This window comes from Stigmatopora argus, chromosome 22 (assembly GCF_051989625.1).
Source record: "Stigmatopora argus isolate UIUO_Sarg chromosome 22, RoL_Sarg_1.0, whole genome shotgun sequence".
NCBI lineage: Eukaryota > Metazoa > Chordata > Actinopteri > Syngnathiformes > Syngnathidae > Stigmatopora > Stigmatopora argus.
This window is the reverse complement of record NC_135408.1, coordinates 5755356-5781167: the sequence shown is the minus strand read 5'-3', so window position 1 is coordinate 5781167 and position 25812 is coordinate 5755356. Positions and strand designations below refer to the sequence as shown.

The 25812-nt window shown below is 45.0% G+C and overlaps 3 protein-coding genes across 13 annotated transcripts; all 3 read right to left on the bottom strand.

Moving 5' to 3' along the window:
• Nucleotides 1-1216: 1216 nt before the first annotated feature.
• LOC144068067 (EH domain-binding protein 1-like protein 1) lies at nt 1217-16552 on the bottom strand. Of its 11 annotated transcripts, none has more exons than XM_077592287.1 (30): nt 16331-16552; nt 13848-13905; nt 13423-13518; nt 13291-13344; nt 12527-12705; nt 12348-12463; nt 12208-12276; nt 11516-11650; nt 10932-10997; nt 10773-10862; nt 10564-10707; nt 10205-10349; nt 9708-9920; nt 7302-9350; nt 6973-7182; nt 5473-6068; nt 4971-5076; nt 4509-4757; nt 4367-4448; nt 4150-4295; nt 4022-4070; nt 3484-3769; nt 3383-3408; nt 3267-3318; nt 2635-2678; nt 2337-2457; nt 2169-2268; nt 1813-1886; nt 1629-1743; nt 1217-1548 (listed from the first exon to the last, which is right to left on the bottom strand). In XM_077592287.1, exons 2-30 carry the CDS (start codon nt 13857-13859, stop codon nt 1458-1460), a joined length of 5715 nt encoding a protein of 1904 aa, XP_077448413.1. In that variant the 5' UTR covers nt 13860-13905; nt 16331-16552; the 3' UTR covers nt 1217-1457. The 11 variants fall into 11 exon arrangements, with proteins under 11 accessions (XP_077448413.1, XP_077448414.1, XP_077448406.1 ...); XM_077592288.1 differs by lacking the exon at nt 16331-16552 and adding an exon at nt 16185-16283; XM_077592280.1 differs by lacking the exon at nt 16331-16552 and adding an exon at nt 14955-15363.
• A 639-nt stretch (nt 16553-17191) lies between these two features.
• Nucleotides 17192-19548, bottom strand: znrd2 (zinc ribbon domain containing 2). The gene is made up of 4 exons (XM_077591539.1): nt 19385-19548; nt 18134-18285; nt 17974-18058; nt 17192-17829 (listed from the first exon to the last, which is right to left on the bottom strand). Exons 1-4 carry the CDS (start codon nt 19398-19400, stop codon nt 17333-17335), a joined length of 750 nt encoding a protein of 249 aa, XP_077447665.1. The 5' UTR covers nt 19401-19548; the 3' UTR covers nt 17192-17332.
• Nucleotides 19549-19677: 129 nt separating this feature from the next.
• arr3a (arrestin 3a, retinal (X-arrestin)) lies at nt 19678-25415 on the bottom strand. Its single transcript, XM_077591538.1, has 16 exons — nt 25294-25415; nt 24825-24855; nt 23664-23755; nt 23550-23594; nt 22358-22548; nt 22142-22201; nt 21805-21881; nt 21604-21739; nt 21416-21500; nt 21275-21347; nt 20539-20676; nt 20358-20441; nt 20253-20276; nt 20110-20159; nt 19956-19975; nt 19678-19867 (listed from the first exon to the last, which is right to left on the bottom strand). The coding sequence occupies exons 1-15, from the start codon at nt 25385-25387 to the stop codon at nt 19971-19973; spliced, it is 1185 nt and encodes a 394-aa protein (XP_077447664.1). The 5' UTR covers nt 25388-25415; the 3' UTR covers nt 19678-19867; nt 19956-19970.
• Nucleotides 25416-25812: the final 397 nt, after the last annotated feature.

The following is a 25812-nucleotide window of genomic DNA, read 5'->3' as shown; positions in this document are numbered from 1 at the left end:
AAATATGAGTTGTAGTTAAACTAATGCGCCTGTGACAAAACGGCGGCACGGGGCCAGATCGCATCAGTTTGTGCGGTCCACAAAAGTAAAGCATGTGTATATTGCCAATTGATCATTCGATTAATTGTGGCCTAGTTGGCCAAAATAACAGCTCTCCGATTGAAAGCGTAACTATGACGTGGCCCCAAAAACAGTTTGACACCCCTACTCTAACTGTAAAAGTCAGTTAGAAGCTCAAGTCTGGAGTTTTTTGCTGCTGTCCAAGACGTGGAAATCTGGAAGAAGTCGTGCTGTCGTCACGGAGATAAAAGAAGGTTCCAAAAGAGGAATGTTCACATTGTTTATATGAAGAGTTCATTAGGCCTAAACATGCAACCTTTCACCCTTCCCTCCTCCTCTTTTTTCCTTCTTATGGTTTCCTCCCCTCCTTTCTTCATTCCTCTTTTTCTCTCTGTTCTCGTGGCTCATCAACGCCACATTGTTGCCTTTGCTTCCATCCTTCCTTATTGCCCTGTTGAGGATTATTGTGTTGCTCCTGGCACCATCATTATTTCTTTCTTTCTTTTTCTGCTTATCATGTGAATTTAAGCCTTTTCTTTCTCCAATTGCAGATGAAAACCAGTTTTCCCCCATGAAATGTTTTCATTCTTTCAAGCATTTTTAACCCTTACAAGGCACTTTCTAGCTGCCATGGACATTCAATCCAATAAGTCAAAATGGATTGCACATCTAGTCAATGGTCGCATTGCAATGATGCCCCCTGCAGACTGTGGTTACAGTCTGCATGCAGGTGCTTTGTGTTTTCGCAGAAACCTAATTGGTTCAACCAGGGGTGTCCAAAGTATTGCACAAGGGGGGCAGTGGGTGCTGGTTTTTGTTCTAACTGATCCAGCATGGAGTTTTTAACCAATGTGACTTCTTCTGAAACAAGCAGTAACTGACTACACTTTCAAGACACCAGATTGGTTCAAATGTATCTTCTTTTTTGGGTTGGAATGAAAAGCTGCATCAAAAACTGTTAAGAAATCTTCACTTGATACTGACTAATAATAATGTTTCATTTTTTTATTGTGTATATGTGTGTGCATGTCAAATCCTATGAAGGCATGCTGCCCATAGTTGGCTGGGATAGGCTCCAGCACCCCTTGCGACCTCTGTGAGTATAAGCAGTATGGAAAATGTGTTTGTAGCGCCCCCTGCTGGTAGAACAAATGTGGAAAGTTCACAAGAACTTTATTAAAATTACCCTGCTAGATGGTGATGTCACACTTTTCAAGTAAAATCTACCATATTTTTTTCACAAAAAAGTCTTATACTAGAAAAACAAAATTAAAAAAAATCATTAACAAAGCTGTTTTTGCAGTTCAGGGGCCAAAGGAAAGATTTCGAATTCACACGCACACCAAAGTAAAAGTGACAAATAAATAAATAAGAAGGCCGTCGTGTGCGCACGTACGTTACTGCAGGACACACTTGTCGTTGTCCTTGTCGTACTTCTTTCTCCTCATCGCCAGGCCGCGCTCCAGACGCTCGTCCTCCTCCAGAGCCCTGCACGCAAAGGAAAATGTGTGAGCGATGTCGGTGAGGAGCTTGTGCGTGCGTACATGCGGAAAGTCGTCGGCACGCACCCTCGCTCCTTGGCGTCCATGTGTCTGATGACATCATCGCGCTGGTTGACTAGCGACACCAACTCCTGCAGGAGGAGCTGCTCGCGCTCTTGCTGGGCGTCCGTTTTCTGCCAATCTGTCGGACAAACACGGGCAAGTTGCAGGCGGGGTCACGTGACACGAGAAAAATCGGCGCTTGGCTGACCTTCCGCCGCCATCATGACTCGAAGCTCCCGAGTAAGCAGCTCGAATCGTCTTTCCAAGTCCTGCTCCTCCTGCCTGTGGTCATCGCCATCATCATCAACGTCATCATCATCATCCTCAACCTCATCATCATGGTCCTCCTCCTCATCATCAACATCAACGTCATCATCACTATCATCATCCTCAACATCATCCTCACCACCCTCATCATCATCTTCATCATCAACATCATCCTCAACATCGTCGTCGTCATCATCAGTCATCATCATAATCATCCTCCTCATCATCATCATAATCATCCTCATTACCAGTCATCCTCATCATCATCGTCATCATTCTCATCATCACGTGACTCACAGCAGTTCCAGGTGGTCTTGTCTTCGAATCAACGCGTTCTTCTTGTTGACCAAGGTGAACCATTCCTGAATGAGCCGCTCCTCTTCTGTGCGGTCACTTCCTATCACACACACACACACATCAACTCTTACCTTGGCATGATGTGTCGCGGCTGAGGGTGCGTCACACCGGTTTCCATGAGGCTCCTGAGGCGTCGCTCCACAACGGCCGCCCTGCCGTCGACGTGATTTTGCTCCGACTCCAACGCCGCCAGCTCGCTCAGCACGTACTGACTGGCGTCCTGAAGGTGCTGACCGAACCGCATCCGATTAAACACACACGTGGAGCCAGAAAGGAGGGGGAGGAAAGGTGGTAAGTAGGAAGGGGAAGATAGGAAAGTGTGTCAGGGTGAAGAAAGGGGGGCCAAAAAATCAGTTTGATGATGTAGGGGTAAGGTTTCATTGTTTGGCAGATAAAGAAAACTGACCGCTCTCTTGTCTTCTGATTTGACGGACTGCAACTCTGCACATGCTCGGACACAAACATACAAAAATGAGTCATATGCTGCCATTGATGACAACAGATGTCCAAGCCGTTTTGAAGAGGAGGAGCGAATTAAAATTCATTCATTTGCTTCTCCAAGTAAAAATGGCATCGAAACAGGAGCATCACACACCGTCCTCTTAAATTTAAACAATTTAAGAGGTCTATTGTTGTCAATAGCAGGCAACCAGTTAAATACCATCGAAAAAAATCAAATAAAATAATAAAAGTGTTACCTGGGGCCGTAATTTTGTGTTTATTGTTTTTGCACTGATTTGTAATTTTGAGTAATAATTAAAAATATATATGTAGAAAAATATTATGCTAAAATTTAGATGTTTCTAAATGGTCGAAAAAAAGCAAAGAAATGTTAAAATAACATGACTAATTAATGTGTGCAGGTCAAATGCTATTTTGTTTTGCACCCCATCTTGTAGAACAAATCTATGAAGTTCCCCAAATTTTTTTTAAAAATAATTTCCCTGCTGGACAGTTATGTCACACATTGTTTGGATTGGACGTCTGTCGCCGTCATTGGAGAATCATGTTAAATTGTATGTGATTTGAGCTTCTCACCACTTGCCTGTGCGCAGCTTCCCGCTAACGTGCTAATGCTTTCACCTTTGTCCTAAACACATCAAAAACCAGAGTTATCCAGAGAGAAAAAAACAGGAAGTGTATGTCAGGCTCACCTCTGAAACGGGAAGTGGGAACTCCTCTACAAGAAATCAGAAGCCTGATGTCAGCACCCCCAATATAAAGAGTGTCATTTCAGTTCCTTTTTTTTTTATACCTTTAAGCGGTCTCTTGACCCGCGGTGGCGGAACCAACATGGCGGCAGCTTTCTCCTCCAGGCGGGTGACGGAACGGAGCTCACTGGGCGGCACGTCGCCGTGGGCGGGGCCGTAGCGACTGACGTCACTCTCCAACTGCAGCACGCTGAGCTCCTGCTGTGTGAAGTGACTGCGAAGCTGGCTGACATAGGTCATGACGATGAGGCGATCCGGAACGGAAAGCAGAACCATGTCGGACGGTTCGAGAAGGCGGGAGATGCCCAGAAACTCAAAGGCGGCGAAGGCCTGTCGGGAAAGGCGGAGCATCAAAGTAAAAAAAAAAAATCTGATTCACGTAACGTAAAAAATAAAGACGGAATGTTCTTTGGCGTGAGAGCGGGAGGGGGTGGACAAAATGGCAAGTTTGTTTTGGTTTGTTGATGTTACAGTAGCCATGTTCTCTCTCAATCAACTCACATTGCCTTCAATAGGAATCTCGGCACTATCAACATGGCCACTACTCAACCACGTAACTTGGATGCTAGTGAGGACGCTCACCTTCTTGTTGTTTATTTCAATGTCGTGAGCTTTTAGGTCTTCAAAATCTCTGAAAGGACAAGAAAAAAGACATTTCATGAAGGATGGAGTAAAAGAAAGACAATAATTGACAGACAAGTCGGGCGTACATGAGTTTTGGGTGGAAGTGGTGCAGGAGGGCGCAGAAGGCTAGGCCATTCCTCCAAGAAGTGGTGAAGTTGGTGACCTTGACCCCCGCGTAGCCGGCCGTGACCTCCTGAGACCAACGCAGTAGCGACTGGCTGGTCACCGGGCCCTGTAGAGAGTTGACGCCGCCGAGCGTTAGCGCGTATGCATTTTGCGCCTTCCCGCCGTCTTTGTGTTTACCTCACCACCGCCATTGTCGCCGCCGTCCTTGCCGTCCGCCGCCTCCCTGATCGGCCCGACTTTCAAACGCTGCCCCGTCGAGCTGATGCAGATGAAGAACATCAAGGTCACGCTCATCCTCGCATCGCTCTCAGCGACTTACTGGTGGTCTCCGGACGACGTCGGCGAGCGTCGGCCCTCCGTCTCCGCATCTCGGATCTCATTCGGAGAGGGAACCAGGAGCTTCTTGGCTGCAGGGGGCATGTCGTGTGACATCACCTGGATTTTGTCCAATAGGATCCGTTCCTCCTCCTTAAGGCTTAAGGTTGCCGTCTTATCTTCGTGGGCAATCGTGTTGGTTTGATTGCGCTGTTGATCTTCGTGGGCGGAGCCTATTTGTGCGGGTGGTTTGCTGTGAAGAAAAAGTTTGGGATCGTGAAACCATCGTCAACAATTGTTTTCGGACAATTGTGGGGGTCCATTTTGCGTGGACGCATGCAGAGACAATGCAGGCTGTCACGTTTTGTCAAAACAACAAAGATGGCGTGGGGAGGACAAACGTGTTCAAGCTAAACCATGGAAGTGCCTCATGCACAACCTTCTCCAAACCATCACAAGCACTCACCCATGGCCAGCCATGTAGAGCTCGGCCAACCAAATGGAGCCCAGATCCTCATGACCCGGCTGAAACTCCACCTCCGCCACATCTGCGCCGTCTTTGTCATCGACAACTGAGTCCAGACCAGGAGAACCGAGAAGAGTGACATCACCAGGAGGACAAGGGAGGTTCGAAGAACCGAGAGGAGCAGGAGGACCAAGATAACCAGGAGGGGGAGATGCAACAGAAAGGCTTGAACGATGAAGTTCACTGAGCGGACTAAGATAACTCTGAGAACCAAAATGACCCTCAGGACAGGGAAGACCAGAAAGACTGGGAGAAACAAGACAACCATCAGAAATGGGAGGTCCAATACTAGCAGGAGCACTGGGAGAACTGAGTGAACCATTAGGAGGGCCAATAAGACTTGCATCATGAAGATTACCGGCCGGATTGAGCAGGCTCGAATTAATACCATAAGGACTAGGAGAATTAAGAGAACTATACAGATAAGGAAGACCAGGATCACCCGAGTTTCTGATCTCAGGTGGTTTGTGATGCGTTGGGCCATGGGCTTCATCACCATCTTCAGGTTGCTTCATCTCCCACGCAATGTCATCAAGCTCCGCTACTCTGAGCGGTGGCCCATCCTGGCGCAGTTGCCGTCCATCCTTCTTACTGAATTTCACCTCTCCTCGTCCTCCTCTCACGTGATCAAGATCTTTCTTCTCATCTTTCCATCCATTCAGCTTTTCCGCTTCAGCTTTCTTTACTTCTACTTTCTGTTTCCCCTCTTCAATCTTCTTTCTTTCCTCCTCCACCCTTATTTCTTCTCCTCTACTCTTCATTTCTTCTTCCTTCTTTCTTTCCTCCTCCACCTGCATCTCTTCTAGTCTTCTTTTCTGATCTTGTTCCTCCTCTTCCTTCTTCTTCTCTTCCTCCTGGCACCTTTTTTCCTCTGTCCTCCGCCCCTCCTCCCGTTCCTCTTCCTGCTCTTTGGCGGCTTGACGTAGCCTCTCAACCAGACTCATAAGGGGCTTCTCTGTACATACAGCATTGTTCAATTGGACTTCATGTGATCGTTCGGAGCTCAGCGGCTGCTGTAGGAACAACACCTCCTTGCAACTACGAAACAAAACAGAGATGAGGGACAAGAAGGACGATGCCGGCCACGCAGAACCTTGTAGGAGCCCAGCAAGTGTAGTCGCGGTACAATCACATCACCGTGACTTCACAACATGGCCGATATTAACTTGGAGGGATGATGATCGCAAGGGTTAAGTATGGAACGTGCTGAAGACGTTCTCTACTAGTAACTACCGTATTGGCTCAAATAAAAGACGACCACAATTATAAGACGACACCCTCTTTTTCAAGACTCAAGTTTGAAAAAAGACTTTTTGAAAACCAAATTCAATTTACAGTATATCTGAAAGAAATGATTGTAACAATATATTCGAGAGAAAATGCATGTTATTTTGCCTCGTAGAAATCATGCAAAATCCGTCTATCATATTTCAATATCTGAACATTTAAACATGTATATTAAAGTGCAATCACATTTGTAAATGAATGGCTTCTGTTTTTTTGAAATGTAAATTAACAATCTACTTGGATAAAGCAACAAATTGGCAAATTCTGCACCTAGAAGGAGCTAATCTAGACTAATTTCTTATCTTGTAGTAGCACTAAAACTCCATAGGCTGCTAACCATTTTAGTCACTTTTTGTACCTGACTAATTATGTGACCACTTATTCACATTGACTACTTATCTAATTTGACTATACTTATTTACATTGACTAGTTATTATGTTGACTACTTATTTATTGATTTTTGTGTGTGCACTTCATGGCTATATAGGCTAATTGGGACCTCAAACAAAGAATGATCTTTTTTAGGTGATGTAGTTTCTGAGAAAATTTATGTCCACACCATCTTATATTCGGGTCAATACGGTAATTAAGTATTCTCACATAGGGAACCAATGTTTCATGCATCAAATGAAGTCACGCCATCGTAACACTCACCTCTGTCCCATACGCTCCTCATTCTCCTCCTCTTCTTCTTCCCGTATCTCCTCCTTCACGGTTGATATCTGCTCTGATTCATCTGGAATAAGTGATGTTTTTTGGTCTTCTGACTTTGACACTTCTTCAAGTCCCGGCACACCAGGAGGGCCAGAAACCGGGACCTCGGCTTTTGCTGGCCCACCAACGGCATCCGACTCAGAATTTTCCCTGTGTGAGACAAAATGAGAAGATAGGACCTGGCCAATTAAGGTAGGGAATCGGACTCGGGTCGAAACTTCCCGTCAATAATTTTCAAGATTTCCTATAAAGTTCAAAAAAATACCCACCTCTTTTTACCTGGTGCCTGCATCTCTCCTGTTGAACTAAGACCCATGGGTGTAATGCTACAGGTGTCCGGAAGAGAGAGACAGACAAAAGGACGAAGCTCCTGTTGCCCACCCCATTGCTTCACCTTTTCATCTTTCTTTCTTCTCTCCTCTTCTTTTCTGCGCTTTTGCTCTTCTTCGTCCTTTAATCGTTGCATCTCTTTCTCCTTTTCTGCCTTCATTCTGCACTCCTCTTCATGCCCCCTCTTTCGCTCCTCCTCCCTATTCTTTTCCTCCTCTTCAGCTCTTTGAGTTTCCTTCCTTTCAGTCTCCTCCCTCAATCTCTGCACCTCCTTCTCTTTCTCCTCCTCCTTAATTCTCTCCTTTTGCTCTTCTTCCTCCTTTAATAGTTGCATCTTGCGCTCCCTTTCTGCCTTTATTCTCTCTTCATGCCTCTTTTTCTCCTCCTGTTCTGCTCTTTTCTGCATCTCCTGCCGTTCAGTCTCCTCCCTCAACCTCCGTACCTCCTTCTCTTTCTCCTCCTCCTCGAGTCTCGCCTCTTCTTCCCTGTGCTTTTGCTCCTCTTCCTCCCTTAGACGTTGCATCTCTTTCTCCTTTTGTGCCTTTATTCTCTCTTCCTTTTCTGCTCTTTTCTGCATCTCCTGCCTTTCAGTCTCCTCCCTCAACCTCTGCAAGTCTTTCTCCTCCTCCTTGACTCTCTCCTCTTCTTTTCTGCGCTTTTGCTCCTTTTCCTCTTTTAATTGTTGCATCTCTTTCTCCTTTTCTGCCTTCATTCTCTTCTCCTCTTCTGCTCTTTTCTGCATCTCCTGCCTTTCAGTCTCCTCCCTCAACCTCTGCAACTCTTTCTCCTTCTCCTCCTCCTTGACTCTCTCCTCTTCTTTTCTGCACTTTTGCTCCTCTTCCTCCTTTAGACATTGCATCTTTTTCTCCTTTTCTGCCTTCATACTCTCCTCCTCTTCTGCTCTTTTCTGCATCTCCTGCCGTTCAGTCTCCTCCCTCAACCTCCGTACCTCCTTCTCTTTCTCCTCCTCCTCGAGTCTTGCCTCTTCTTCCCTGTGCTTTTGCTCCTCTTCCTCCCTTAGACGTTGCATCTCTTTCTCCTTTTGTGCCTTTATTCTCTCCTCTTCACGCCTCATCTTTTTTTCCTTTTCTGCTCTTTTCTGCATCTCCTGCCTTTCAGTCTCCTCCCTCAACCTCTTCAACTCTTTCTCCTCCTCCTTGACTCTCTCCTCTTCTTTTCTGCGCTTTTGCTCCTTTTCCTCTTTTAATTGTTGCATCTCTTTCTCCTTTTCTGCCTTCATTCTCTTCTCCTCTTCTGCTCTTTTCTGCATCTCCTTCCTTTCAGTCTCCTCCCTCAACCTCTGCAACTCTTTCTCTTTTTCCTCCTCCTTGACTCTCTCCTCTTCTTTTCTGCGCTTTTGCTCCTCTTCCTCCTTTAGACATTGCATCTCTTTCTCCTTTTCTGCCTTCATTCTCTCCTCTTCCTCATGCCTCCTCTTTTTCTTCTCTTCTGCTCTTTCCTCCATCTCCTGCCTTTCAGTCTCCTCCCTCAACCTCTGCACCTCCTTCTTTGTCTCTTCCAGCTTCTCTTTTTCCAGCATTCGTGTAATCTCCTCCTCCCGCCTCTGGCGGAGCTCCTCCTTGACCTGCCGTTCCTCCTGCTCCTTCCTCCTCATGACAATTCCGGCCTTATCCTCTTCCTCCTGGGCCCGTCTTTTCTCATTCTCCTCTCTTCTCTGGGCCGCTTCCTCCTTTCTCCTCCTCCTTCTCTCCTCCTCTTGTCGGATCCTGTCATCCCGTTCCCGCTTCTCATCAAGGAGTCTCTCCTCCTCGCACCTCCTTCTCTCCTTCAACTTCCTTAGCTCATCCTGCTCCTCATAGAGTCGCCTTTTCTCCTCCTTCAGCAGTCTCCTCTTTTCCTCCTCGTGCTGCTTCCGCCTCATCTCCTTCTCTTCCTTGTCCTTCTTTTGAAAATCAGTGACTTCCTCCTCCTCCTTGTTGCCCTCCTCCAGGGCAGAGAACTTGGCAGAGGTCTCCCTCAGTAGGGGGCTGCAGAGGAGAAAGACAACATGGATGAAGGTCCGCTTTTTCTTTTGTTCTACCACAGCTGTGGGCCTCCTTTCAAGCATGCTTTTCTTTTTTTCTCCTGTGTCCAGTCCACTTTTTACCCTTTATACAAGGATACGGAAACATGGTCATGAGGGCAGGGGATTGAACCCACAACGTTTGGGTTGTTCTAGGACTGAGCCACACTCCCCGTTTCTTTGTACTCTTTAGCAACCGTCTTTTTATCTCCATTACTCCTACTTTTTTCTTCATCTTCTTATGTCTTGATATCCACCTTCTCCTCTTTCTTTATTGCCCCTCCCCCTCCACTTATATCCTGTCCTGCTCTCTCATACTCACCTGGTGCGGTCCCACCGCGCAAAGCTTCCCAATTTGTTCCCGCGGGTTTCAGAGATGTCATCACACGGCGGATCCTGTCCCTCAATGGTGCCGTAAGGCTTCTTGGGGGTGATGAAAGCGGCCAGGATGCTGGTGGAGGAGCGCTGGGGGGCGGAACTTTCCAGGCAGGCAAAGGGCCACGGAGGGGGCGGGGCTATGATTAGCTCCGATGGACTGGGAAACAAAAAAGGAGCGTCCGGCTTGACTCCAGCTGATTTCGTTTGTCCGAGGGCAGGCCAAGCGGGAGGAGGACCAAAGCAAACTCAACATCCAGTAGGGGGCGGCAAAGCTCAAAACACGCTTAGCTCATCTTAGTATGGCCTTAGCATGCACTCGCTTAGACGCCAAGCACACAGCTAGCAGCTAGGAGAGTTGTATGTGTGTGTTGTGTTTGTTTATGTTTGGGTACGTATTCCTCTGTTTTTCTATGTAAGCGTTTTTTGTATAATTGAGCCCACCTGCTCCTCCCAAGTTGTTCCTGGTCAGCTGCTTTGGAATCTTGCACAGTGATGGGTTGTTCAGCAGATGAATTGGTATCAGCTGTGGCATCCTGGTTTTGGCAGGGAATCTTCTCCATGGTACCAGGTGGTGCTGTCTCCTCTGCTGTGGTGGAGCAATTGTCAACAGGTGGCAGCGACACAATTTTCTATTAGTCTTTTTTTAACTACACTGCCCTCAAGTGGCCAATGTGTACACCCCCAAAGGAGTAGCACAATAGCCATTGAAATGAACGAATGCCCTAAAATGAATAGGAAGTGACCAAAAAGCTACAGGCTAAGCTACATTAAGGCATCCAAAGGCTATTTCTCTAGCGTACCTGTGGACGTGCCACTGGTGGAGAGACGCTGGGTTGCATGGGGAAGCAGGGGTACGAGGGTGGGTGCGGCGGTTTGGCAAAGGGCGTCCAGGTCCGGACGACTCAGCAAAGGCACGGAGACGACGTCACCTGCGAGGGGAGGAGCTGAGGGGTGGACAAAAATATGAAGGTTTACCATTGCGCTATGTTGCAAAAGCCTGGCAGTTTACCTGTCGGTGCCTCGGAGGCAGAGGGCGGGGGGGACGAAAGCCGGCCCACTGAGCCGCCCACCGCTTGAGCTTTCAAACCTTGGGCGCCTCCTGGAGTTAGCAAACAAGTACGGGTGCCGGTAAGATGGCGGTGAGAAAATCGACGAAATGTGCACTCACCTGCGGCACTGTTGACGTCAGCTGATGTTTGGACCACCGGGAGGCACCGCTCGTAAGCTACATAAGCTAAGAGAAAGTTAGAGACCCGGAAGAATGTTATTTTTGTAAATGTATTTTACATTTGACAAATATACATCAAAAAGCATTGAGACAATATGGAAGTTCGTAAAAATATTTACATTATAATAAAAAATGAAATTGAAAAATGCAAGTAAAAATGGGAAAATCCTAAAAGAAAATCTAAAAAAGGTTCAAATAAACAAATAGGTCAAAGAAAAAAATATAGAAAGAAAATTAGTTAAAGTATAAAAATCCAAAACATTTTGGAGGACAATATAAAAAAATAGGATAACTTTATTAATAACTTCAAGTATTGAGCCCAAAAAAGAAGTGTCATAAAGATTTATTAATATGATGAAGAAGCCGAAAATAAAATGAAACGATGAGAAGGAAAAGAAAGAAACTTTTTCGGTTTGCTGTATAAAATTCCCTGTGTCGTGTGAGTACGGAGTTGGGAATGATTGAATGAATGATTGAATGAATGGTTGTGAGCATGAATAAGAATACTTTCGCCTCCATGCTACCTTTTCCCCGGAAGATGGTGGGCAGCGGCGGCGGTGGAGCGGCAAGGGGGGAGGCAAGGGGAGAAATGGAGGAGGAGGGGCACGAGGAGTTGGCAGACCAAAGGGGGTGTAGTTCAGGGCGGGCTTGGCCACCCCCTTGGATGATTCATGAATGCGTGAAGATGGAAATAAGGGGTGAAGATGTTCAAATCACAGCAGAACACAAATGCATTCAGAGGAGCATTCCGGAAAAGTAGGAAACAGGAAAAGGAAAAGTAGTTAGTAGAGCTGCAACAATTAATCCATTAAATCGACTAATTTGATTAGATGAAAGCTTAGACTTAAATGTTACTTCTTTGATTGCTCATTTAATTAGAGTGGTGTTTTGATGGTTAATTTTAGAAGTGCTGTATTTGGTTTAGTAAATGGAATCCTACCCTGCCGTTAGGTGGCAACCATGAAAGTCACATAACGATCTTCTGAGATGAAATACAATTTTTAAAAAAATCTTGTGATTTTATCTATTTTATCTAACTCAAGGGTGCATGCATAGTAGACCCTTTTTTCTTTGTTTTCCATTTCCTAAAATTAGTCAGCATTAATTGTTAATTATTCAATGACTCGATTATTTTAGCTAATGAATTGGTGAGAGTAATTGTTTATTTAAGTCGATAAATGCCACCCTTGTATTTGTCGGGGAGCATGCAAGTTACCTGCTTCAGGTGTGGCTTTAGGTGGCTGAGGAGCAGGGCGGTCGGGGCGGATTAGCGGGCGAGGAACCACTGCAGCGGCGGGGGAGAAAGGTGGGAGGTGAGATATGGAGGGCGGTTAGCGCTTCCGCGCTAGCATTTACCTGCTGTGCCGACGGAAGATCGGTCGCCGTCCTCGTCGCTCTCGTTGAAGTCGTCCATGTTGGCCACGTCGGGTTTGACGCTCATGAGGCTGGCTAGGCTCTGCATGTCTTCGTCGCTAAACACAGTGGCGGTTACCTCGGCGCGACATTTCGCCGCTAACGTTAGCCGAGCAACTCACGTGGCTTTTCCCTCGCGGACGAAGATGCACGAGAGGGACAGCTTGAGATGCGCCTCCACCACTTTGACGGACAGCGGCTTGAGCGGCAGCCTGACGTCCGTCTGCGTCGGTGTCGCGCTGGCGTAGTTCTTCAGGTTGATGGCGGCCGACGCCAGAACTTTACGGTGGCCTTTGCACTCCTGTTGGATCACGCGGTACAGTCAGAGGAATTGTCTAGTTTGTTAAACATACAGCCCGTCAGGGGTTCCGATCCGGCCTCTTCCTTCTGCACGATGGCGCCTTCAAGCATGTCCATACTGTTTGTTGCATGCTTTTATTTTGACATCGGTAACGTGAAACCAGAAATGTGTGAGTTGTGTGATCGAGTAAATGGTGTACTGCATTTAGCTTATTTTCATATCCACAACCACTGAGTCATTTTGCCCCCTCCCAGTTCAAGTAAAAATAGCGCCGACTAAGAATTAACAAGGAAATGACTCAAGCATGACCAAGCACCAACAAGAAACGACCTGAAACTAACTTGCCCCAAAACCAATGGCAGCAACCAATGTACAGGATGTAGCCCAGAGATGGTAAAAAAACAACAACAGGAAATGATGCCAAATGTACATAAAGTGAGATGGAGGTGCCCTAAAATTACAAGGAAGTGACACAACATTAACTAATAACCAGTGGGAAGAAAAGCCAGAAATAGTTCAGTATAGTCATAGAACAGTTACTAAAGGGCCAGTCATAAGAACAACTGTCGGGTATACGGTACTCACCCCCTCAATGACAAAGGTCCACTCTTTGTCCTCAAACATGTCAGTGCCCGCTTCCTGCGCACACAACAGCACAACACACTTGTCACAATTGAAAAACAACAACAGAGGACCATATAAGAGCATGAACGCTACCTTGAAGAGAGTCACCGAGATGTCTACGTTCTCAGGGACGGGCCACAGAACCATCCCTCGGTACGGGTTCTTGATTCCAGGCTGCCAACTGTGCAGCTACACACACGAACACATACGCTTGAATCGTTCTCTTTCTTTGGATAAATCGCTTGTCAGTGTATCCCGCAACCCTTGTGAGGAGCTCTTCAGATCATGGATGGAGTATCTAGATAAGTTTTATCAAGTATTTCTGTAGGTGTAAAAGTATTGTTGTCACTTTATCATATAGCATTGATTCGTTTAAACTAGGAAATCTTAAGTTAATTTGCAACTCCCACTCAAAATAAACAGGACATCTACTGTCACCAATGGCAGCTAATGAGTTAAATGAGTGCCCTGCCGGAAAAAATCATGAAGGTTAGGGCGTGTGGGCTGAGTTGCATCACCTTGGAGCACATCCGCCGGTTCCTCCTCGTCCAAACCACGCGCAACTTGTCTGGTTGCCTACACACACAGAAACACACAAGCATGCAGACAATGTTTGTGTGTATATTAGACACATAGTGTGTGTACACTTTCCAAAAGCATCCTAAGGCACCTCATGACTGTCATGAGGGTGTTTTGTCGTTAGAGTAGTGACTTGTGTGTGTGTGTGTGTGTGTGTGTTTGTGTTCATGCTTATGATTGTGTGTTTGTATTGTATTGTACAGGAAGTTGAGGGGGAAGTTGCCGAGCAGTCATGTGAAAGCCCAATTTGTGTCAGCAATGTGATGGATTTTCTTGATTTAGTGTTGCTGTTTTGATTACATTTCTTTTAGTTAATACACTCAAATAAATAAAAGTTCCAATAATCGATGCTCATTCAAGATTTTAACAAATCAAATCTTCACGTTTTCTTCAGGAACTCATTATACCGAGTATTTGTGACTCATCAACTCAACGACATTAACATGCTTAGTGCTAACTTAAATGATCAGGTTTACTCAGCACTTTAGTTAGAGAGATGATAATGATGAACAAGAATTAATATTAAAAATTGCCCATTTTTGATGAGATTTACTAAACCTGATTGAGAACTCCAATATTTAGCAAGAATTGATTGAATACGAACCGGGGAAAAATAAACATTGGTAATGACCAATTGTTAATCTATTTATGATATGATATGTTGTATTAATTTGAAATATTACATTGAATTTAGCTCTAATCTCAAACCTGATGGGCTTCAAAGGGGTGTGTTAGCAATATCATAGTCAAATAAGGCCTAAGTTTACAAAATCGTTTTTTGGGGATTTTTTTTAATTTATTTTTGCAATAACTTATTTATTTAAGAGGTTGACTTGACTATTTTTTGTCAAAGTGGATTGGACTTTTATCGCTATCAATAACAGAAAATAAATCATTCTGTTCAAAGAACGTACCACCGCGATAAACGGGGGTGTACTGTACTAACAGCTGATGCGGGCACGCGCACTTTATCTCTTGAGATGCCAAAGAAACACAGATCATATTCATCATAAAGATGATGTAACTGTGAGTGAACGTCCACTCACCATTTGTCTTTGCATTCAAGTAGCAACTCCTGGTAAGAAGCAACAAATTGAAACTTGGACGCTTTTTTGCCAACTCGTTGAAGTCTCTTCCACACTGACGTCATCGTGGACACACAAAACACGTCCGAGCGGGTCCAATAAAGTTCTCGTGTTCTGGTGGCTACACGTACACGCGCGCGCGCACTCGGCTAACTAACGTTCACTCTTCGGGAAGTCCCACGAACGAAGGGAAAGACGGGGCGCGTGCCCGCGCGCGCAGACTCCTTCCAGCGGGCTGGACTTTCACACGCACGCGTGATTGTTTGAAATTCCACGTCCACGACAGACTTTGATCCTGACACGGCTCTGCTGACGTGCGAACGACCACTTGAAGGCGACTGGAGTTTCCATGCGGGCTCGAGTGCGCGTGCGCGTGCGCGTTCACGCCGGATGACAGCATGGGGGGGGGTATTTTTAGGACGACTGACAGGAGCAGCCGCGTGGAAGGGCGGGACATATTTTTATTTGCCGACGTCAATCAAAAACCTGAGCCCGCCCACCTGAGACTAATCAGGTAACAAACTAAATACACATTTGTATGGGATTTATATTGATTCTGAGTCAGCAGTCGCGCTATTGTTACTACTTTTTGGGCGACATCTAGTGGTTACACCCGGTCTTGCAGTTGTTCGGTTTGATTAGAAAGTGGTTTCCAGTCAATGTTTTGGTCTTTACGTGTGCATTTGGTAAACTTTGGCTAGGTTTGAACCTGCATACTACATAATATTACATGATGTAATCTTTTACATCAAAATCATTTGATTGATGAATTAAACCTGTGTGTCCGCCTTGGATGTTTCGGGCGTGTGCGAGTCAAACCTAGCCAAAGTTTGCCAAATGCACACGTAAAGACCAAAAACATTGACTGGAAACCACTTTGCGCTCTAATTTAACCGGACAACTGCAGGACCAGATGCAACCACTGGACGGCGCCAAAAGAAGTATAAACAATAGCACACTTAGGCCTTGAGTAGTGCTACGTCTGAAATAACTATTTTATGACTGTAAAAACCTTTACTACAGCTACAGCTGCGACACATATATATATATATATATACATATATATATATATATATATATATATATATATATATATATATATATATATATATATATATATATAAAAAAAGCATCATCAATAACCTCATAAAATTGCAATATTATTTAGGAATATAGCCACATTTTACTCACCAAAAATATTTTTTGTACACAAAATCCAGCCTCCTTTCTTTCCTCCTTCTTTTCTATCTCTACCAAAGCTAATGCTGAAAGTCAAGCCTGTCCTGTCGTATTTCTGGAGTGTTTTTATTCGATTTAGGGCTGAAAATGTCCATTACCTTTTGTGACAGGCTTGCTAGCTTCGGAGTTGTCCAACATTTCTTAATGATGTCCAGCTTTTCTTTAAAAGTCCGTCTTGAAAATGGCTTTAACAGTAAATCTGCAACCAAATACATTTCTTCTCCTCCTTCAGCTATTGTGGGTGGACAAAACCGCAATTAAATCAACACAACAATATATTTGTGCGGGTCGCTACAGGCATTTTGCTAGCTCTGGCTAGTCCACTCTATCACTAGCCAAACGTTTCCCAACGCCCGCCAAAAGGCCTGGGTGTCGCCAACTCGAAATCTGATTGGTTAAAGCAACAGGCCTCCGGGTACATTTCTAACCCTGGCAACTGAGATGTGATTGGTTTAATGCTAAAATATGAAAACCCAATCTGGTAGCAGGGCAACCAGGGGATGTTGTGGTAAAAATACTCAGCCTAATAATTCTGCACTCCCTCTAGAAATCATTTGAATAGTAACAAGATAATTTTAAAAAATGACGCAAATTAAAACTAGCCATGAGCGACTATAAAATTGCTACATAAAATAATGAGAATAAACAAATTGTAAACAAGACAAATTGAAATAAGTGGGGTTTGTGCATATTTTGCTGGGAATTTCCCGTTTTATTTTCTTTTATAAATCTCTTATGACCTCCCACATCTTAACTCTTTGTCCCTCATTGACTGCAATAGTCGTCCAATCCATTTTGATTTGCTCGCTTCCAGCCCCTCCTAGTTAATATGGATTGGACGCCTATTGCTGTCAATTTCAATCTCCCTCTTTTCTAAGTACCAAAACACATACTGTATTGTAGTGCTAAATTTGACCCTTTTATGAGCACGAATAATAAAACGTGACCTGACAGAAACATCACTGGAATCATTTTAATGGCCAAATGTTTTTTTTGAAGACAAAATAACTTACAAAAACAACAAAACTCACCCACGCCATTTGACACTTGAACTGTCAGGCGTGGTCCACCTAAGAGTTCAAAAGGCAGCGGGCGCAGCATCACTGGCCGATCTCCCGTAGGCTCCGCAGCGAGGCGGCGCAGCTGGAGATCAGACTGCACAGCTGGATGCTCGACTCCAGGGAGGCACAACTTTGCAGTTGGTTAGTGGCCCAGCGCATCTTGCTCAGCACCGCCTCCTCGGCGTCCCGCAGCACCGGCCGCATGGCCGCCGGACGGGCGGCGGCGCTCGGGACTACCACGGCGGGGACGGCGGCGACCCCAGGGACTACCACGGCGGGTGACGGTGGCGTCGGGGCGGCCGCCGGCGGGGGAGGAACCATCCTTCCTCCGGCCGCCGCGCCCTCGCAGTGCTCCGGTCGGGGCTGGGGGACGGCGCTGCTAACACGGTCGCCGGCGTTGTCGGTGTCGTTGGCGTTGTCGGCGTTGTTGGTGTTGTCGGCGTCGCCGTTGACGTGCGCCGGATCGGACGGCGCAGGGGATTGAGCCGCCAGCTGCCTCTCTCGAACCTGGGACAGCGCCGCCTGAGCGTTGAGGGCTGAAATGACACCCGAGAACGTCAGCCTTGGTAACGCATCGGCGGCAACAAGCGTCCAATCCGATTGGGCGTCCGTCGCCCTCAACGTCAGGAAAATGATTTCACGCATGAGTTAACAGTGTGGCGTTGTGGAGCGTCCTTTACCGGGGTTGTCCTTGTCAACGTCAGAGTCCAGCTCCTGACACGAGACACAATAGTTCTTGTGTGCGCGGTCTTGCAGCAAAATGGTCTGAAAACAAACAACGGCACAATGACACAAAATGGCATCCCGCGCGCGTGCGTCAAAAGAAAGAACTGGATTTACCCCGCACACATCACAGCATTCGCCCAACATCTTGTAGCCTTTGAGGAGGTAGTTCCCCATGACTTTGCTGATCTGGTCCTGTCGCTCCCTGCGGGCCTGGATCACCTTCATCTCAGCCTCGGTCGGGGGTTCCCACTCGAAATCTTCCTCCTCTGTAAGTTGACACAGGTCCTACATTAATTTTGCGGTGTTTAAATGTGACGAATAACGTCATTGGTCGGATCAGTGAAGACATTTGCCCCATTACTCCGAAAAAAGTTCCATGGTTAATTTGTATTCAATCAGCATTTCTGATCTTTTTATATTAGTAATATTTAATAGATTTTTTGTATAGTTCAGCCAATTCCAATTTCACTTTTCAGTTCTGCTCATCGCCTCACTGTGGGCGATTTCAGTGTCTAATAGTCTAAGTCTAAGTGAGAGAAGAATGGCACGTGAAAATGACGGACATTAATATTTGCATTAAGCATGCCAAAACTATATATGAACAAGGGATTGCATCAACCAAACATCCTTTGTTGACCATTGTTCATGAAGACTAACAATAAATGTCAAAATCATTCACCGACAATTAAACATTTTAAATAAAAGTTCTCATTTAAATTCAAAGACATCCCCTGATCTATCCCACCTACAGTCATTCCAATTTATAATTATTTGTAAGTGGTATGAAGTTTTTCCCCTTAATCCTGACATCTGCTTACATGGAAAAACTTCCTTTATTTTAATATTCCTGGTAATGCCACTCAAAAATAAATTTGATTTGAGCGTTGATAGTGGGTGAAAAGGTTTGAGAGTCGCCAAAACGGACTACTTTGTACTGCGGATTTCAGGAAATGCAGAGGTTTGCCAAGTACCCCCGGCGATGGCGGAAGACGGCCCACCACTATTTAAGATGCATTGTGGGATACTTTGAGGGCACCAGACGGGGGCTCGCCACGCAATCCAAGTGCACCACAAAACGGCAAACTAACTCGATGAAGCCCGTATAAGTGGCTCGGTAGTCCTTTGCGACACTGCCTATGGGCAACAAACGTAACTTTTAGAGCGAGAACGATTAGCACTTAAGTCAACTGTGGTAAACTGGCTAGCGAGGAACACCTCGCTAACATTGGCCACTCAAACGTTAGGTAAACAAGTCAATAGACAACCGAGAATGTTAAAAATAGTGTTGACCGGGTTACCGATGTCCAACCGTGCGCCTGCGGCGTTTACAGAGTGACAAACAAACAAGAAAACAAAGCTACAAACCTCCATTAAGCGACATGTTGCTGCGCGGCGCCGCACGTCCCTACGTACAGCGTAACGACGTCACAAATTTATTCTCTGGTTTTACGTCGTAAGAGCACTGCTGCCTCCTGGCGGCGTCGGGTGAAACTGTAGGTCAATGACCTCGATTTTGCACTTTTGCTCCAATTTGTAACTTTGCCGACTAATTGACAATTTTATTTATGTTCTTTTATTTGGATTTTTTTTAAAGTCAGCAAATAGATTTGCTGTTAATCAGATAACAGATCAATAACAAACCCAAGAATTGACAAATATTATGACATATTTAAATGTTTAATTTGACAAGACCAAGCAGGAACACGCTGTGATGGTTACATGATACACATTGAAATAACAGTGAGACTCGCATGGGAATATTTAAGAGGATGTTCTCCTGAGTTGTTGGGTCCCTGTGTTTGTGTTTCTGTCCTGTCCGTCCACTTCCGGCCCCCGCCAGGTTCCTCTCTGAACAAAACATGACACGCACATCAATCACGGCAATAAAAATGACCCTAAAAAAATCAATATTTTTATATCATTACTACCTACTCACGTGAAAGCGAGGCTTTTATTCTGCTCGAGACGGAAAGTATATGAGGACAGAGAAGGACCAACATGAGTCATGTTGAAAATTAGTAGTTTAGACAACTAGTCAATCACTATCATTGACAGCGATGGACGTCCAATGACTTTGCGTGAGACCTCACCTTCCGGTTTGGGGTGCATGAGCATCACTGGCACCTCGGCGGTGACGTCACTGTGAAGAAAAGAAAACAAAATGAGGGTGAAAATGAGGTGGGCATGCAGAAAGTTGGCAAGTTCCACGTGACAGGAAGCTAAATTTCCTCACCTGGAAGTCAGTCCTCCCAGCAAGCTGTGGGAATACAACAAACAGGTTAGCATGCTAGGCTAACAATGTGTGCACGTGTTGGAATTTGCCGGAGCGAGCGCTCACCCTCCTCCGGCCACCATCAGGTTGACTTTGAGCTTGTAGGACACCAGAATTCCCAGTACTTCCCTCTCCACACCTTGACGCAACCTGGGAAGGGATGAGATGATTCACTCATTGGCTGGATTGGACGTCTATCATCGTTAATGAAAGTGAACGGGTGCAGCAAAAATCATGTTGGTCTCACATGGTGGTGGAGGCCAGGTTGGTGTCCTCATCCTTGAGGCGTCCATCCAGCGCCAGACCACGTTTCTCCTTGTTGTCGGATAGCAGCGGTACGATATTCAGGGTGTTTTCCATGGTTCCACCCGCCTCCACCGTCTCGCTGGGACCCCCAAAAATAAACGTTGTGGATCGTCAAGAAGAATGTCTGCTAAAGTTTCGTGGTTAACTTTTTTTAAAACCAATTTTTGTGGTAGAAAAAAATATATTTATTGTTTTTTTGGTTTTGTTTTATGGTTAAAAAAAGTCTTAATAAGATTTCCATTCATTTTCTCTACCGCTTATCCTCACAAGGGTCGTGGCGTCTTTTTTGGTGGATGAGTGGTTAGCATGTCGGCCTCACAGTTCTGGGTTCAAATCCAGGTGGGTCTAATTGTGTGGAGTTTGCATGTTCTCCCCGGGCTTGCGTGGGTTTTCTCCGTGTACTCCGGTTTCCTCCCACATTCCAAAAACATGCATGCTAGGCTGGTTGGACAAACTAAATTGCCCCTAGCTATGAGTGTGAGTCAGCTGGGATAGGCTCCAGCACCCCCTGCGACCTCTGTGAGGATAAAGCGATTCAGAAAATGAATGAATAAATGAATTTTCGAGTGTTACTAATAAAATGATTGTCTATTTTCAATGAATAAAAATTCAATAGCATTTTTCATGTATATTTTTCTTCATGTATTTTCCTGACAAAACAACCTAGGGCCACCTACCCAAATTCCTTGGTGAAGACACACTTGGAGTACTTGTCAGCCGAGTAGAGGACGATGTCGGTGGTTTGCTCCACTGAGAAAACAATGGATAACCCCGAGTGACCCCACATGACTTTGGACGAGGCGTGCCGCCATACTTACCCGTCACCTGAATCTTCTTCACCATTTTGTTGCTCTCGTTGTTGATTTTCACCTTGATGGGGATATTCTCGCCGTGGAAGTAGAGCTGCAGCAAATCAAATGTCCTTTAACTTTTTATCTGGAGGAATTCAACTATAATACATTTGATATTTTATCGAAATCGGCCCTATTTGAAATGACTGGCTTACATCTTTGTCCAGGGACACCTCCAGGTGCACGGGCTTGTCGGACATCATGAAGTTCTTGCAGACTTCCGCCTTGGGCCCAGCGCCCACTTGGGATGGTGCGTACTGGACTTTGCGCACAATCAGGCGCGCGGTGTCCCTGCGGGAAACGCACCCGCCGTTAACGCCATGGCCGCCACGGGCACCGGCGGACGGCGCACTCACTTCTTTTCAATCTTTTCATCAGCGTTGCACTTTTCGTTGGCCAGGTACGTCTTGACCTCAAAGTCCACGCCGCAGGCCTTTTAAAATACATTTTTATATTTAATCATTTCAAATTGCCCATTTTTCTTTATTCCCTCCCATATGAAATCTTGTTTCCCTTTTTATTCCCCACTTTTACCTCTTCACCCCCAATATTTATCTTTCCTTCCTTTACCCTTATATCTGATCTTTTTTTGTATGTTCTTCCTTCATTCCACAGGACCTTTTTTTATAATGTTTGCTGTTTCTCTCTCTTTTTTTCTTCTTTTGAGGCTACTTTTGCGCATATTGTACGTACCTTGCCCTTGTCATCGGGGCCCGGCTGCAGCGACACAGAACACGGAAGGTTGGTAGAAATCTGCACAAACAAACAAAACAACAAACAAACAAGGACAGGACTTGTTATTTGTGCACTTTGTGGTGAAGCTTTAAATCTCATTCTACTTGTGTAATGACAATAAAAGCATTGAATTCAATCCCCCATCAGCCAGATGTTTATATTTGTGAGTCCTACTTGGAAGGAAAAGGGGCGTGCGTCGTCTCCGGCCTTCTTGAGGAGCGTGTCGTGCATGGCGCTGATGGCCGGCTTGTGATCGTCCGGGTAGATCTGAACGTGTTGGATCCAAATGTCCTTGCGGAAGCACAGGCCCATCACGTCCAGGTCATCACTGCCGTAGCGGAAGGCGCAAGCCAGCTGCACGAAGACTGCCGTCGGGCGAGCGCACAAACGTGTTAGCGGGTTGGCATGGTAACTCGAATAATCGCTGACAACTCTCATTCCAAATGGATTGGACATCTATTAGCGTCATTGGTAGTGAATGATCCAATCAGACTGGTAAGGGCCAAGCTTCCCAGTCTAAATGGATTGGGGATTAAGCACCGCCAATGGCATTAAAGATAAGCATATAAAGGCAGCCCTATTAGTTTAAATGAATGGGACGTTTATTGCCGTCAATGGGATGCGATGAGTTAAATAATACTATGGAAAAAAAATAAGTCTTCACTCAAAGGGCCATAAGTTGAGTGTATTTATGTTTGCATTCATTTTGATTTCCTTGATTTAGATTAACATTGTATTAATTCATACATTTATTTATAATGCTTAAAAACGATTCTATTCTGGCATCCAATTCAGCTGGGATTCGCCTCCAGCAACCCCCGTGACCCTTGTGAGGATAAGCGGTTTGGAAAATGAATGAATGAAATAAAAATGATGATAATTTGCCCTCCAAACTCTCCGAAAGATTTGAAGTTGCTGTGAAATACTATAGCAAATTACTTTAAAATAATAACACAGCATATTTTGGACACAAATTCATCTACAAAAATGGCAAAAAAGGCTTCATAATGAAGAAAAATCATCATTATTTGCCATGGTCCCACCCACGAAAAAATCATTCTGTCTACATGCAGTACCTAGCGCAGCATGAGAAAGTGAGACATGATTATATATTCTGGTTGTGATGTCACAACCAGAATTGGCTGGTTGTGATGTCACAACCAGAATTGGCTGGAAAAAAAGTGGCCCTTTCCTGATGCATTTTTTTGGGTGGAATAACAAGAAATTAGTCAAACATTGAGTCAGATTTGAGTTAGAAATTCACTTTCTACATGTAAAATTAGTCTATTAGTGCAGTCTTGTTCACTTTTTTTGACATGCTGTGCATTTGACAGCACTTTTACACATCACGTGACTCCATAGTTACCTTTTCTGTCCCCAAAGTTTGAGGTGTCCAACTTGACAACCCCATCTAGAAGACAAGTGTAACGTCACCATGTTGGCCGTACGAACCAACGCAAGGAAAAACGCAGTGACGCACCGACTTGGTCGACACTGTCGACGTGGTCGACGTAGTCTCTCTTTCCTAAGTAGAGCGTCAGGCCACCGTTGCCACTCGTCTTCTTGAAAACTCTGCGCAAAGAAACATCAGTTGGGGTTTGGACGGCCATGACAGAAGCGGAGATAATCCCGGCGGATGGGTAAATGTGGAGCCGGAGGTCTTGCGTGGATTGAACGGTCGGCTCGGGTCAGGCTTAGTGGCTTCTTAAAAATAAGTTTGACCACAGTTTAACCTTTTATGTCGCATTGACCGGCTGTCAGGTACTTGAAGCAGATCCCACTTGACAACAATCCTTTTTTAAAGCTAGAAATGTTGCAAAATAACAACAATAAGATAACCATGGCCGGTCCTGCAAGTTTAAAGGAATTTGACATCTATCGCCGTCAATGTCATGCGATGAGTTAAACGCTTTGAGAAAATTATTTACCTTAGACTGGTTATAACCAGAGTGTTTTCTGTTTTCATTTTTTTTAATGTAATTTAGTTAGCCTTTAGCATTGTATTCATTTTTAAGTTTTGTTATAATCATACAAAATGTATAAAAAAAAAGAAAAAACATATATATCTACTGCAATTGGCTGGCCACCAATTCAGGGTCTCACGAAGGCAGCTGGGATAGGCTCCAGCACCCCCCATGACCCTAGTGAGGATAAAGCAGTTCAAAAAATGAAGAAAAAAAAACTATGGGAAATATTTACTTTTTAAATTCATTACTTTTACATTAAAAGGGTAAACACAGTAAATTAATTTTAATAAAATCATTTGTTTTTTATTTACATTTAAAATAAGAGGGAAACAGACCATATTCTGTTTTTTTTTCATTTTTAGATGTTTAAAAAAGGATTTTAGTGAAAAAAAACAAACCAAAATTATTTCATTTTCAACCCTCCCCCCCAAAAAGGGTAAAAAGTAAGTATGATCTATATACATATAACTTTTAGTAATAAACATGATATCAACACACAATTGACTTTCACTGGCCGCACAAAGCATTGTGGCGGGCCCGCCACTTTGACACTAGTGACATACACTATGGATTTAAGTGTTCCAGTCAAATCTCTCTCTCTCACACACACACACACACACACACACAAACAAAGACACACACACACACATTTCGGCGTACATGTCACGACTCACTTTGACATGTTCGTAATCGTCTGGAAGCGTTCTGAGGAATCAAAGACACAACAAGAAAAGTGACACGTTTGTAGTGATTGGACGGCATCGTTCGTGAAGACTCGGCGCTGAGGTCCCGCCAGGTTAATCCCAATCTTTGGGATTAGCGCGACGTGATTGATGATGAGCACGTCGCTATTCGCGGAGTTTTAACCGGATCATCGATTCTGGGAATTAATGGCGGGCTAAATCTACACGGGACAAGAAACTAGCGACCACGATATACAAATTTAACGATCTGTTTTTCATCAATGTAAACAGAGCAATTATTCCAATTGACGGTGGTCGGTAAATGAACAAATAGGACAGCGGAAAGTTTTCATTTTCTCAAATAATTGACAGTTACAACTTGAAAAAAATGTCAAGTTAAATGTCATGTATCAAATGTCATCAGGATAGAAAATTTTGCGCGAGTGAGAGCAATTCTTACTTGATGGGATGTTCGCAGGAGGTCGCAGGAATGCGTAAGAGCCAGCGAGAGTGTCGCTGAAGCCTGAAAAGTAGCCTCTTATATACAGTGGCATGCAGGTAGGGGGCGGGGATAGTGGGGGGTCGGCATGGTGGCTTAAGGGCCCCTGCCGGCCGAATCTTGGCGAGCTGGCCTGGCCGGCCGGTTAATCCCATCAAGCTATCAGTCGCTTTTGGAACACAAAAGAGTTCTAAATAATCCACGGGGATACGACAAATTGGTTGGGGATCAAGTGCACGCCGCACTTTGACCCCAGGGCGCGTCTCGGCGTCCACAAGTAGCATGAAATGGAAGAAATAGTTTGAAAAAATGCTTTGGTTTTTGGATTACAATCGTTAGATTTTAAATAACAAAATGATCATATTCTGTTCAGCGACGGGAGAAAAATAAAATGTCATGATTTGTGCCCAAATGATTTTGGGCTGATGTGGGTGTGGGTGAGGGTTTAGGGTGAGGGTGTGGGTTACGGTGAGGGTGAGG

What these genes read in the sequence shown, in the direction of transcription:
- znrd2 (XM_077591539.1), bottom strand. An exon ending in AATGCTGTGATGTGTGCGGG is followed by an intron (nt 18,059 to 18,133) that starts GTAAATCCAGTT and finishes GTTTGTTTTCAG; the next exon opens with ACCATTTTGCTGCAAGACCG. An exon ending in CGTTGACAAGGACAACCCCG is followed by an intron (nt 17,830 to 17,973) that starts GTAAAGGACGCT and finishes GTGTCATTTCAG; the next exon opens with CCCTCAACGCTCAGGCGGCG.
- arr3a (XM_077591538.1), bottom strand. Translation starts at nt 25,387, where the DNA reads ATGCCACTGTATATAAGAGGCTACTTTTCAGGCTTCAGCGACACTCTC. An exon ending in TCCTGCGAACATCCCATCAA is followed by an intron (nt 24,856 to 25,293) that starts GTAAGAATTGCT and finishes TTGATTCCTCAG; the next exon opens with AACGCTTCCAGACGATTACG. An exon ending in GTCTTCACCAAGGAATTTGG is followed by an intron (nt 20,677 to 21,274) that starts GTAGGTGGCCCT and finishes TGGGGGTCCCAG; the next exon opens with CGAGACGGTGGAGGCGGGTG.
- LOC144068067 (XM_077592280.1), bottom strand. Translation starts at nt 15,058, where the DNA reads ATGACGTCAGTGTGGAAGAGACTTCAACGAGTTGGCAAAAAAGCGTCC. An exon ending in CACCATCTTCCGGGGAAAAG is followed by an intron (nt 10,998 to 11,515) that starts GTAGCATGGAGG and finishes ACTTTCTCTTAG; the next exon opens with CTTATGTAGCTTACGAGCGG. An exon ending in ATGGACGCCAAGGAGCGAGG is followed by an intron (nt 1,549 to 1,628) that starts GTGCGTGCCGAC and finishes CTTTGCGTGCAG; the next exon opens with GGCTCTGGAGGAGGACGAGC.